At 47.5% G+C, this 13,009-nt stretch overlaps 1 protein-coding gene across 2 annotated transcripts in view; it reads right to left on the bottom strand.

Moving 5' to 3' along the window:
- LOC126184859 (MAM and LDL-receptor class A domain-containing protein 1-like) overlaps positions 1-13,009 on the bottom strand; it is a 1,134,981-nt gene that overhangs the window by 698,715 nt on the left and 423,257 nt on the right. For both annotated transcript variants that reach the window (XM_049927473.1, XM_049927474.1), the window contains exon 2: positions 7,565-7,729. In XM_049927473.1, the coding sequence (XP_049783430.1) occupies positions 7,565-7,729 (165 nt within the window). The remainder of the gene's footprint in view (positions 1-7,564; positions 7,730-13,009) is intronic.

Below are 13,009 nucleotides of genomic sequence, written 5' to 3'. Positions count from 1 at the left end.
ATGACGTGATCAACAGCTTCTCTCTGAAATTCCAGTGGAATCTCAGCAAAATGTTCCTATACACTGGCCTTCCAATCAGGAAGAAACAGAACGTGTCCCTGTAAACGAGTTCGTTTAAATATCTCCTAAACAAAAATTCACATGGATATGAATCAGGTGATCCTGCAGGTCATGCATCTAGAAAACCTATGGAGCTAACAGTTAGTGGAAGGTTGCATTGAGCAGATCTTTCACTAGGCGAGTGACATGAAGTGTGCCCCATCTTGCACGAAAACAGTGGTTTCCACACAGTTGCACTTTTACAAAACAGGGATCAAATGCTGATCAAGACATCGTTGAAGACGCAGCTGAATGAGACAGGTCCGTGGGGAACTGCAACAGATGGCAAAATCGGCAACAAGAATGGAGCCAGAGATGCCCGGCGGGAGACAGGCAATTATAGGGTTAATGGCGATAGCAAAGAGGACGACGCTCAGGACAGAACCCCGCGACGAGTTCACAGGTAGGTGTTGGTTTGATCCCAGAAAAGAACCGTTCCGCCGCATAACGTCTGTGAGATATTCTGCCTGGTCTTCACAACTGGGGAAATATTGTTCTTCGAAGGTCGCTAGGGAGGAGTAAAGCCGCCAGTCAGCCTTAGTAAGTTGCCATTTTGGTGTGCACGCAGGTGGGTAGGAGTCAGCAAACGGATAGCACATGGGAAATGGTCGCTCGAGTAGGCGTCACAAAGAATGGACCACTCAAGCGATGGGCAAGCTGGGCAGTACAGAAGGTTAGGTCCAAACGGGAATAGGTGTGCGAGGAGTCAGAAAGGAAAGTGGGTGCTCCAGTATTAAGGCAGAAGAGGTTAAGTTGATTAAGAGGATCAGCCAGGAGGGCACATCTCTGACGGGTTCTGGGAGAACCCCAAAGGGGATGATGCTCATTAAAGTCACAGAGTGACAGAAATGGGGGAGGTAGCTGCCCAGTAAGCTGAAGCGAATGACGGAGGGACATAAATGGTACAGAGGGAAAAGATCAGGTGGGGAAGAGAAAGATGAACTGCAACAGTTTGAAGAGGGGTAGTCAGGGAGATGGGTTGACTTGAATGTTATCCCGTATGAGCAGCAGGACGCACCCATGAGAAGGAATACCGACCTCAGGGGGAAGGTCAAAACGATTTGGGAATAAATGTGAAAACTACAAACGGACGTGAGAGTGCAATATCGTTTCCTGAAGGCAGAGTACAAGGGGTCGCCGCGATGCTAAAAGCAGCTGTAAATCCTCTTTGTGGGACTGATGGCCACGAACGTTCCATTGGAGGAGAGTCATAATGAGGAAGAGATGTAGGGGTGTCATTTCGGAGGTTGCCGAGTGGCACCCTGTGAAGGGTCGCTGCTACAGGTCACAGACGCGTGAGGATCTGCTCCATGGGGTCCACAAAAGCATTGGCTTGCTTGTGCTGTTGGTCTGTGGAGCCCACGCTGAAAAACGGTTGGTGGTGAGCACCCGCAACAGAGAGACTGGCCGGGCTAAGATATCACGTGGCAACACCGTCGAAGAAGATCATTGAGTCAGCGAAGGCGAAGACCATTTGGTGGGCTTCTTTCAGCCTTTCCATTTAGAGGAAGACTCGGGTGTTCTTTGGCTGGAGGGACATAGGGAGTCTTCACGGAAGTACTCCTCCTGTCCTTTCTGGCCTACCAATTGTGTAGTTGGTGGCTTCGCCCCTTGAGGTGACAGTTTGATAGCTTGTTGCACAGCTGGACGGGGGGATGGCGATTCTCCCACGACACTGGACGATTTCACAACCTCAGAGCTGAATTTGAGGTCACATGTCTGCATGGCCATGTCCTTCATGGATCGAGGGGTAACAAGAGCAGAACTAAATGGGCCAGACAGGAGAATACAGGGTTCATGACTATCCAATAACTCGCTAGCAACTTCCTTTACCTGGATATCTTGGACAGTCCGCTCATCAAGATACATGGGACAATCCAGAGAGGAGACAGCATGGCCACCATTGCAACTGATACATAGGGGAGAAGGGGGCGGACAATCACCCCCATATGCATCCCTACCACAGGTTACGCATTTGGCTGGGTATCGACAAGACGTTCTAGTATGGTTGAAACGATGACACTGGTAGCAACGCATCGGGTTCAGAATGTATGGCCGGACTGTGATAATTTCATAGCCTGCTTTGATCGTGGACGGAAGCACCGCTCTATCAACGGCGAGAAAAAGAGTGCAGGATGGCACTAAGGGAATTCTAACTTTTTCATCACATGATGGACGGCAATGACATTCTGATCAGAGAGGTAAGATTGGATTTCAGCCTCGGTTAAACCATCGAGAGCCGGCCGGAGTGGCCGAGCGGTTCTGGGCGCTACAGTCTGGAACCGCACGACCGCTACTGTCGCAAGTTCGAATCCTGCCTCGGGCATGGATGTGTGTGATGTCCTTAGGTTAGTTAGGTTTAAGTAGTTCTAAGTTCTAGGGGACTGATGACCTCAGAAGTTAAGTCCCATAGTGCTCAGAGCCATTTTTTTTTTGAAACCATCGAGCAGCCTAGTGTAAATAACGCCATGGAAAGAATTCAAAGTTCTATGGGCCATGACACGAATAGCGTAGCCCTGGAGAGGTGAGGCAGCAAGAAATTGTTGTGCTTCGCGACCGCTACGGTCGCAGGTTCGAATCCTGCCTCGGGCATGGATGTGTGTGATGTCCTTAGGTTAGTTAGGTTTAAGTGGTTCTAAGTTCTAGGGGACTTATGACCACAGATGTTGAGTCCCATAGTGCTCAGAGCCATTTGAACCATTTAACAGTTTTCAAATAAAAAACGCCGAAGCAGAGGAACGAGAGGAGAAGGGAAACAAATAAAGGAAAAGGAAGTGAAGAAACAGTGGTGAGACTGTTCTTACGTCAGTGACAGACAATGCAGAACGTTCCCAATAAAATCCCAGACATGGGAACAAGAATAGCAAGGGGATAGACATGCAGCACGGAAGGGAAAAGATGCGGCAAAGGCTGGGGCCCCGTGGTAACTAAGCGCGAACCCACCAAAGAGTGACGAGCCCCCTGGGGGGCCGAGATACAAAGAATACAACATATATACAACAGTGCTTCCCAGTGTCATACAGTCGTCACGCAGAGTTCATGGACGTTCCACCAAGCCTACACCTTTCACCCATTCATCTCCTCTCCAGGCACTGCTGCCTTAAATCCACACACCTACGCCAGCTTCACCAACCCTGACAGAAGACTCAACATCAGGACCTTGGACTGTTGTAAACTCTTCTTCAAAATCCAGCAGCAGTTTCGAACAAACTCGTTACCAGCTACCCCCAGTTATACAAACATCATATCCTTACCTAAACCAATGAAAAAGAATACCGAACGCCTGACAAGGGAAACTGTTCCCATCCCTGAGCCAAAGAAGACCTCAAAACAAGCCGAAATCACACAATATACAGACTACCAGGCTATCCAACTACATTCACATCTGCGGTGCCTCATACCCTCCTGCTCTCCTGGCTAGGCCCCAGTTTCCTCCAGCCCAAAATCCTGCAGCTAAACTTAATAATCGTAGTCAATCACATATAGAACTCCAGCGGTGGCGTCAATTCACTATTTCCCTTCGAGTTGACATCAACCTTTATCCCACAGCATACCGACCATGAAAGCATTTTCACTCCAGATGTCAACCTCGCTTTACTGCAGAAATCCTCGACCCAGCTGAAATTCACTACATATCTGTCCTACTCACTATGCCCTACACAGTCATAGCCAACCCTTGCACTCATTCCTAGTACCTATCCTAACCACATACTGGATTGTTCCCCTACAAACTAGAGTGTCTACAGAGAACCAGCTTATACTCATATCGGAAGCTATCAGTTATCCTTAGAATACTCAATTACATCCCGCATGCAGCCACCTTCCTCCATCAGATCTTGTCAAAAGCCATAAACCACCGCATTCCAACGAAACCAATTTATCCCCACCGACCCACAGTCCCAACCGGCTGCCCTCCTCCACATCTAGGAAAACTGTCACTTATGTTGATCTCTACTGAAGACCAGTGATAAAGACACACCTACACGCCATTGGAAATTAGAAAGGCACGTCAGGTATCTGCTAAACACAAAGAAATGCCAGGTTTGGCACAAAACATGAGCCAACCTCAACACCACGCTAACGATAATCTCTTCCAGTTACTGAAGAGGCTTTCGCAGTCTTACAAACAGAAAACCTTTCCCCTATACTCTGCCGGCCGCGGTGGTCTCGCGGTTAAGGCGCTCAGTCCGGACCCGTGCGACTGCTACGGTCGCAGGTTCGAATCTTGCCTCGGGCATAGATGTATGTGATGTCCTTAGGTTAGTTAGGTTTAAGTAGTTCTAAGTTCTAGGGGACTGATGACCGCAGTAGTTAAGTCCCATAGTGCTCAGAGCCATTTGAACCCTATACTCTCTCCTACGAAATAATGACCCCTTTACCAACAATCTAATTCAAGCCAAATTTGTAACCAAACCGTTTGACATTTTTACAACCCCTGATGACCGACATTTCTATTACGCCATATTCTCAACAGTCCTGGAGTGCACCAATACCTCCCTCCCACCACCTGCTCCTGGCTTCGAGTACGCAGGTAACATACCACAGACAGAGATTAACAACGTAGTTGCAACACAACACATTCAACAGATAATCCATAAGAGACATGACACACACCCAGTCATGACAGCATTACGTATAGACACTTGAAAGAATGATCCCTTTTGTCTAGAGACACCCCAGACAGCAATGGGATACCAGTCAGACTATAGCCCACTATATGGACTGACAACCAGGAGTGATGGTCTGGGATGCCACTCCTTTTCATAGCAGAACATTTTAGTTGTCATCCGCGGCCCCCTTACAGTATAGCGGTACATCGACGATATTCTACATCCCATTTTGTTGCCGTTCATGACATGCCATAATGGACTTACAGTTCAGCAAGATAATTCCCGCACACACACGGCGAGAGTTTCTACTGCTTGTCTTCGTGATTATCAAACCCTACCTTAGCCAGGAAGCTCGCTGGATCTCTTCCAAACTGAGAACGTTAGGAGCATTATTGGCAGGTCCTTCGAACCATCCTGGAATTTTAAAGATCCGTCGCCTCCATTGGACAGAATTTGACACAACATCTCTCACGATGACATCCAACAAATTAATCAATTAATGCAAAACCATTTAAATTCTTGCACAAGTGGCTGAATAACTCATTCCATTTTTCTGTAACTGTAATCAGTTTTTTATCTGTTCATGTACATCACTTCCGCCGTCTTCCGTCCAATTCAGATAATTTCTATGTGGTCAGTCTTTTTTTTGTCTTAGAATGTAGGTGTAGAAGAGCTAGCCGCAAGCCATTAATGTTTATTTTCCTCTGGACAGCAACTCAGGTGCTGAAGTGTGGACACATGCACGCAAAACGATTAGTCTATGCTGACAGGCGTAGTGTACTCAGTGGTGGAGTTACGACTGTGTGAAACACATGAGGTCGTAAATTATGTGACGTGTTTGCGAAAGAATGTTAGTCTTGGCGGTATGTAATGTATCTACTGTATGTTGGTGCATGAGGAAGAGTGTGCTGTAATCGAGTTTCGAATTATAAGTGCTCCTCCATACATGGAGCACCTTCTTCTTCAGCATGACAATGCCAGACCACATATGAGCGCAGAAATATCTGCAACAATCTGATATCTTATATTCCCTGTCATCGAACATTTCATCAGTTTCCAAAAATTAAAGAATTCCTTCGATAACGTCACAGTGATAGTGGTGAAGCGGCGCAAGGTGAGTTGAGGTTGCAGTTCTGTCAGCGAAGTTAAGCATTCTCTTTGACGGTTTCAACGATATCTTCGTCGCCAGGCTGACAATGTTAAGAAATAAATATGGGGCCATGAAGAAGGAAGATGTAGAATGTTAATATGTTCGTTTTACGCTACTGGCCATTACAATTGCTACACCAAGAATAAATGCAGATGATAAACGGGTATTCATTGCACAAATATATTATACTAGAACTGACATGTGATTACATTTTCACGCACTTTCGGTGCATAGATCCTGAGAAATCAGTACCAAGAACAACCACCTCTGGCCGTAATAACGGCCTTGGTACGCCTGGGCATTGAGTCAAACAGAGCTTGGATGACGTGTACAGGTACAGCTGCCCATGCAGCTTCAACACGATACCACAGTTCATCAAGAGTAGTGACTGGCGTATTGTGACGAGCCAGTTGCTCGGCCACCATTGACCAGACGTTTTCAATTGTGAGAGATATGGAGAATGTGCTGGCCAGGGCAGCAGTCGAACATTTTCTGCATCCAGAAAGGCCCGTACAGGACCTGCAACATGAAGGGTAAAGCCACGGGTCGTAACACATCTGAAATGTAACGCCCACTGTTCAAAGTGCCGTCATTGCGAACAAGAGGTGACCGAGACGTGTAACCAATGGCACCCCATACCATTACGCAGGGTGATACGCCAGTATGGCGATGACGAATACACGCTTCCAATATGCGTTCACCGCGATGTTGCCAAACACGGGTGCGACCATCATGATGCTGTAAACAGAACCTGGATTCATCCGAAAAAATGACGTTTTGCCATTGGTGCACCCAGGTTCGTCGTTGAGTACACCATCGCAGGCGCTCCTGTATGTGATATAGCGTCAAGGGTAACCGCAGCCATGGTCTCCGAGCTGATAATCCATGCAGCTGCAAACGTCGACGAACTGTTCGGGCAGATGGTTGTTGTCTTGCAAACGTCCCCATCTGCTGACTCAGGGATCGAGACGTGGCTGCACGATTCGTTACAGCCATGCGGATAAGATGCCTGTCATCTCGACTGCTAGTGATACGAGGCCGTTGGAATCCAGCAAGGCGCTCCATATTACCCTCCTGAACCCACCGATTCCACATTCTGCTAACAGTGATTGGATCTCGATCAACGCGAGCAGCAATGTCGCGATACGATAAACCGCAATTGCGATAGACTACAATCCGACCTTTATCAAAGTCGGAAACGTGATGGTACGCATTTCTCCTCCTTACACGAGGCATCACAATAACGTTTCACCAGGCAATGCCGGTCAACTGCCGATTGTGTCTGAGAAATCGATTAGAAACTTTCCTGATGTGAGCACGTTGTAGGTGTCGCCACCGGCGCCTACCTTGTGTCAATGCTCTGAAAAGCTAATCATTTGCATATCACAGCATCTTCTTCCTGTCGGTTAAATTTTTCGTCTGTAGCACATCATCTTCGTGGTGTAGCAATTTCAATGGCCAGTAGTGTATTTAAACAGCTTTAATAGTTTTCATATAAAAAATTCGGGGAATTACTTGTCAGTATGCCCTCGTGGATGCATATTAGTAAATGAGCGAATATACGAAGCTGGATTTTTACATGGATAGTTTTCCTCTGTTTCGTAGAACTTCATTATATATCTCAACCCAACTATTATGAAGGATATAGTGTGCTAATAGGCCAAATTTGGACCAGAGTGTTGAGTGATAAGTGGAGTGTACTCACTGACGCAGACGGGCAGCTCAACGTTCCAGCGGCCTCGTACGCAGGTAGCATACTGGTCTCCCAGCAGCCGGAAGCCTGGCGAACACTTGAAGCGCATTTCCTGGCCGCTGTTCCTCATGCGCGCGATGCCGTTGGTCAGGATCAGAGGCTGGCACCGGTAAGGTTCTGTCAACATAAAAGTCATTTATTCACAGAAACAGATCAAATGTCATCATGATTTTCGCAAATTACAAGAATATCGCAAAAACACCAAGAACTCAGGTAAATGAAACACTTGACGTGGAAGGTGAGTGATAGATTTTGTATAAGGTTACCAAATAAGCAGCAACCAGTCGGAAGATAATGTTTTCTTTATTTAATTTTGCACATCGATTTCATCTGATTAACAGCCATCATCGGTGCTTTCAACGTGTATGTTCCCTGAGTAATAACACTGTCTTACAGTGTTATTACTTGTATGTTCCCGCAGTAATCAGTTGAAATCGATTGCAAAATTAAATAAAGAAAACATGATTTTGCGACTGGTTGCTGCTTATTTGGTAATTCTATTGTTTACGGCCGCTGCACAACTTGGGAAACATATGGAGCCCCCCATTCAGATTTTGTATAAGGGACGATCAAAAAGGCTCCGTTGGAGTGCGTTACTGCAGGGGATATATGCAACGTAGCACCACTTCGATGCTGGTAAACAAGCACCGACGTGTAGGGAAGGGATTAGTGTGGTATTCGTGTCTTTGCGACGTCAGTGCAGTAAATGCGGAAAAAATGAACTGTGGCGATGTTATGACCAAATGCGTCCGAAAAGGAACAACGTGCTGTTACCCTTTTGTTGGCCGTCATAGGACCAACACTGCTCAAAAATGCAGTAGTTACGGGAGTAATGGCCGCTATCGACAGGGGATCTCAAGTTGATTCCCTATTTCTAGATTTCCGGAAAGCTTTTGACACCGTTCCTAACAAGCGACTTCTAATCAAGCTGCGGGCCTGTGGGGTATCGTCTCAGCTGTGCGACTGGATTCGTGATTTCCTGTCAGGAAGGTCGCAGTTCGTAGTAATAGACGGCAAATCATCGAGTAAAACTGAAGTGATATCAGGTGTTCCCCAGGGAAGCGTCCTGGGACCTCTGCTGTTCCTGATCTATATAAATGACCTGGATGACAATCTGAGCAGTTCTCTTAGGTTGTTCACAGATGATGCTGTAATTTACCGTCTAGTAAGGTCATCCGAAGACCAGTATCAGTTGCAAAGCGATTTATAAAAGATTGCTGTATGGTGTGGCAGGTGGCAGTTGACGCTAAATAACGAAAAGTGTGAGGTGATCCACACGAGTTCCAAAAGAAATCCGTTGGAATTCGATTACTCGATAAATAGTACAATTCTCAAGGCTGTCAATTCAACTAAGTACCTGGGTGTTAAAATTACGAACAACTTCAGTTGGAAAGACCACATAGATAATATTGTGGGGAAGGTGAGCCAAAGGTTGCGTTTCATTGGCAGGACACTTAGAAAATGCAACAAGTCCACTAAAGAGACAGCTTACACTACACTCGTTCGTCCTCTGTTAGAATATTGCTGCGCGGTGTGGGATCCTTACCAGGTGGGATTGACGGAGGACATCGAAAGGGTGCAAAAAAGGGCAGCTCGTTTTGTATTATCACGTAATAGGGGAGAGAGTGTGGCAGATATGATACGCGAGTTGGGATGGAAGTCATTAAAGCAAAGAGGTTTTTCGTCGCGGCGAGATCTATTTACGAAATTTCAGTCACCAACTTTCTCTTCCGAATGCGAAAATATTTTGTTGAGCCCAACCTAAATAGGTAGGAATGATCATCAAAATAAAATAAGAGAAATCAGAGCTCGAAAAGAAAGGTTTAGGTGTTCGTTTTTCCCGCGCGCTGTTCTGGAGTGGAATGGTAGAGCGATAGTATGATTGTGGTTCGATGAACCCTCTGCCAAGCACTTAAATGTGAATTGCAGAGTAATCATGTAGATGTAGATGTAGATACTCGAGCGCCCGCCCTATGGTCCTAATCTCTCCACATGCGATTGACACGTCTTCGGTCCCTCCAAAACGGCGCCGAAGGGTCAACGATTCCTTTCGGCGGGGGATGTACAGCCCGCCGTTAAGGGCTTTTTCACGTTGCGGGACACGGTGTTTTAGCAAACGAGTATCTTCAATCTGGTGCGTCGGTGGGATGGTTGCCTCAGTGCTCTCGGTGATTTTTCCTGGTTGCCGATTCTGGACTGTACAGCCTTCGAGCAGAAACTTTTTGATCGCCCCTTATATACACTCCTGGAAATGGAAAAAAGAACACATTGACACCGGTGTGTCAGACCCACCATACTTGCTCCGGACACTGCGAGAGGGCTGTACAAGCAATGATCACACGCACGGCACAGCGGACACACCAGGAACCGCGGTGTTGGCCGTCGAATGGCGCTAGCTGCGCAGCATTTGTGCACCGCCGCCGTCAGTGTCAGCCAGTTTGCCGTGGCATACGGAGCTCCATCGCAGTCTTTAACACTGGTAGCATGCCGCGACAGCGTGGAAGTGAACCGTATGTGCAGTTGACGGACTTTGAGCGAGGGCGTATAGTGGGCATGCGGGAGGCCGGGTGGACGTACCGCCGAATTGCTCAACACGTGGGGCGTGAGGTCTCCACAGTACATCGATGTTGTCGCCAGTGGTCGGCGGAAGGTGCACGTGCCCGTCGACCTGGGACCGGACCGCAGCGACGCACGGATGCACGCCAAGACCGTAGGATCCTACGCAGTGCCGTAGGCGACCGCACCGCCACTTCCCAGCAAATTAGGGACACTGTTGCTCCTGGGGTATCGGCGAGGACCATTCGCAACCGTCTCCATGAAGCTGGGCTACGGTCCCGCACACCGTTAGGCCGTCTTCCGCTCACGCCCCAACATCGTGCAGCCCGCCTCCAGTGGTGTCGCGACAGGCGTGAATGGAGGGACGAATGGAGACGTGTCGTCTTCAGCGATGAGAGTCGCTTCTGCCTTGGTGCCAATGATGGTCGTATGCGTGTTTGGCGCCGTGCAGCTGAGCGCCACAATCAGGACTGCATACGACCGAGGCACACAGGGCCAACACCCGGCATCATGGTGTGGGGAGCGATCTCCTACACTGGCCGTACACCACTGGTGATCGTCGACGGGACACTGAATAGTGCACGGTACATCCAAACCGTCATCGAACCCATCGTTCTACCATTCCTAGACCGGCAAGGGAACTTGCTGTTCCAACAGGACAATGCACGTCCGCATGTATCCCGTGCCACCCAACGTGCTCTAGAAGGTGTAAGTCAACTACCCTGGCCAGCAAGATCTCCGGATCTGCCCTCCATTGAGCATGTTTGGGACTGGATGAAGCGTCGTCTCACGCGGTCTGCACGTTTAGCACGAACGCTGGTCCAACTGAGGCGCCAGGTGGAAATGTCATGGCAAGCCGTTCCACAGGACTACATCCAGCATCTCTACGATCGTCTCCATGGGAGAATAGCAGCCTGCATTGCTGCGAAAGGTGGATATACACTGTACTAGTGCCGACATTGTGCATGCTCTGTTGCCTGTGTTTATGTGCCTGTGGTTCTGTCAGTGTGATCATGTGATGTATCTGACCCCAGGAATGTGTCAATAAAGTTTCCCCTTCCTGGGACAATGAATTCACGGTGTTCTTATTTCAATTTCCAGGAGTGTAACTCTACTGTGGTAGTAATATACACAAAATGCAGAGGCGTCGCAGTTAGTATATCTCATCTCTACGTAGAGGGTGAATGAATTTTTCAGAACTGAGCGAGGCGGTGCAGTGCTAAGGCCTGGGACCCACATTCTTGATCACATCAGATCTGTGTTCGACTATCCAGATTTACGTTTTCCATAAACTCCGTCAGGAAAATGTGTGGTTGTTTCCTTTAAAAATGATACCGCCGATTTCTTTATCAATCCGGAACTCCTGCTCCCTTCTAATGGCCTAGTCCCCAATGCCTTCTTGAAAGGCCTCTTCTGTGAGACACTTTTAGCGACCTGTACACCGAAGCGAACATAGGTGAATGTGCGTGCATAAGAAATCTTCAGGCGTGTCGCTTATGCGCACCATCATTTATTTGCACCTGCGAATAAGTATTTACACTGGAGCGAACAGAAGAAAAAGCATACGATTTGTTTTGTTTTATGGCGCTAAAACGTTATCGTGATAAAGTTACTTAACTTATATTTCGTACAGCGTGATGGAGTATAGGAACATATAGCTTGGTTTATTTTGTATGGAAAACACGCTGTTGGTCATTAAAGTGAATGCAAGGAACATACTGTCAATAAAAACGTGTATTGTAAAATATATACAAAAGAACAGCCTTATATTCTATTTCATGTCTTGGCCTTTACAGTTTGTTGGATAGCACACATCACTATCACAAGGAAAACAATTTTCACGTATCCTGTTTCTGTATTTAAATAATTGTAAAATGATCCGGTCTTTCGCATATTTTTATTTTATGAGAGGCAGTCAAAAGAAAACCGAAAACACGCCGCAACGGGACCATTTATCCCTCTGGGACACGCGACCATCAATTTCTGCTTTGAAGAACGAGGTTAGCCTCTCACGAATTCACAACCGCACACACTCTTCCACTTCCTGGTCCGACTGAAACTGACGTCCATGCAAATCTTTCTTAAGGTCGCCAAAGAAGTGAAAATCACATCGTCAACGATCCGAGATATACAGAGGATGTTACAGTGTTTCCCAACCAAATCGTTGATGTAGCCTTCGTCCGATTGGCAGTGTGGGGGCGGGGGTTATCGTGTAACAGGATAATCCTGTCCGGCAGCATTCCGACAGCCCCAGGGCAAACGGCAAAGCCAACAGAGGAAACATCCCACATCTCTCTCATCAAAGAACTCCAAAGCTGTTTACAAAAGTTCCGGTGAGGTTATGGTTCAAATGGCTCTGAGCACTACGGGACTCAACTGCTGAGGTCATTAGTCCCCTAGAACTTAGAACTAGTTAAACCTAACTAACCTAAGGACATCACAAACATCCATGCCCGAGGCAGGATTCGAACCTGCGACCGTAGCGGTCTTGCGGTTCCAGACTGCAGCGCCTTTAACCGCACGGCCACTGCGGCCGGCTGGTGAGGTTATGATTGCCTTCTTTTCGACTACCTGGAGCCAATGCTCTTCGAGTTCCCAGAGCGTGGAATCACAATAAATGAGCAGTGTTATGAAGAGACTTTGCAGAAATTACGACGCGCCATTAACTCAAAACGCTAAGGAATGCTGTCGGAAGGAATCATCCTGTTGCACAATAACACTCGCCCCCACATTGCCTATCGGACGAAGGCTGCTCTTCATTGATTTGCTTGGGAAACACTGCAACATCCTCTGTACAATCCGGATCTTTCACTGTGTGATTTTCAGGTGTTTTACATGCGT

Source organism: Schistocerca cancellata, chromosome 4, assembly GCF_023864275.1.
Source record: "Schistocerca cancellata isolate TAMUIC-IGC-003103 chromosome 4, iqSchCanc2.1, whole genome shotgun sequence".
Classification (NCBI taxonomy): Eukaryota; Metazoa; Arthropoda; class Insecta; order Orthoptera; family Acrididae; genus Schistocerca; species Schistocerca cancellata.
The sequence above is the reverse complement of the archived record's forward strand: the minus strand, read 5'-3'. Positions and strand labels throughout refer to the sequence as shown.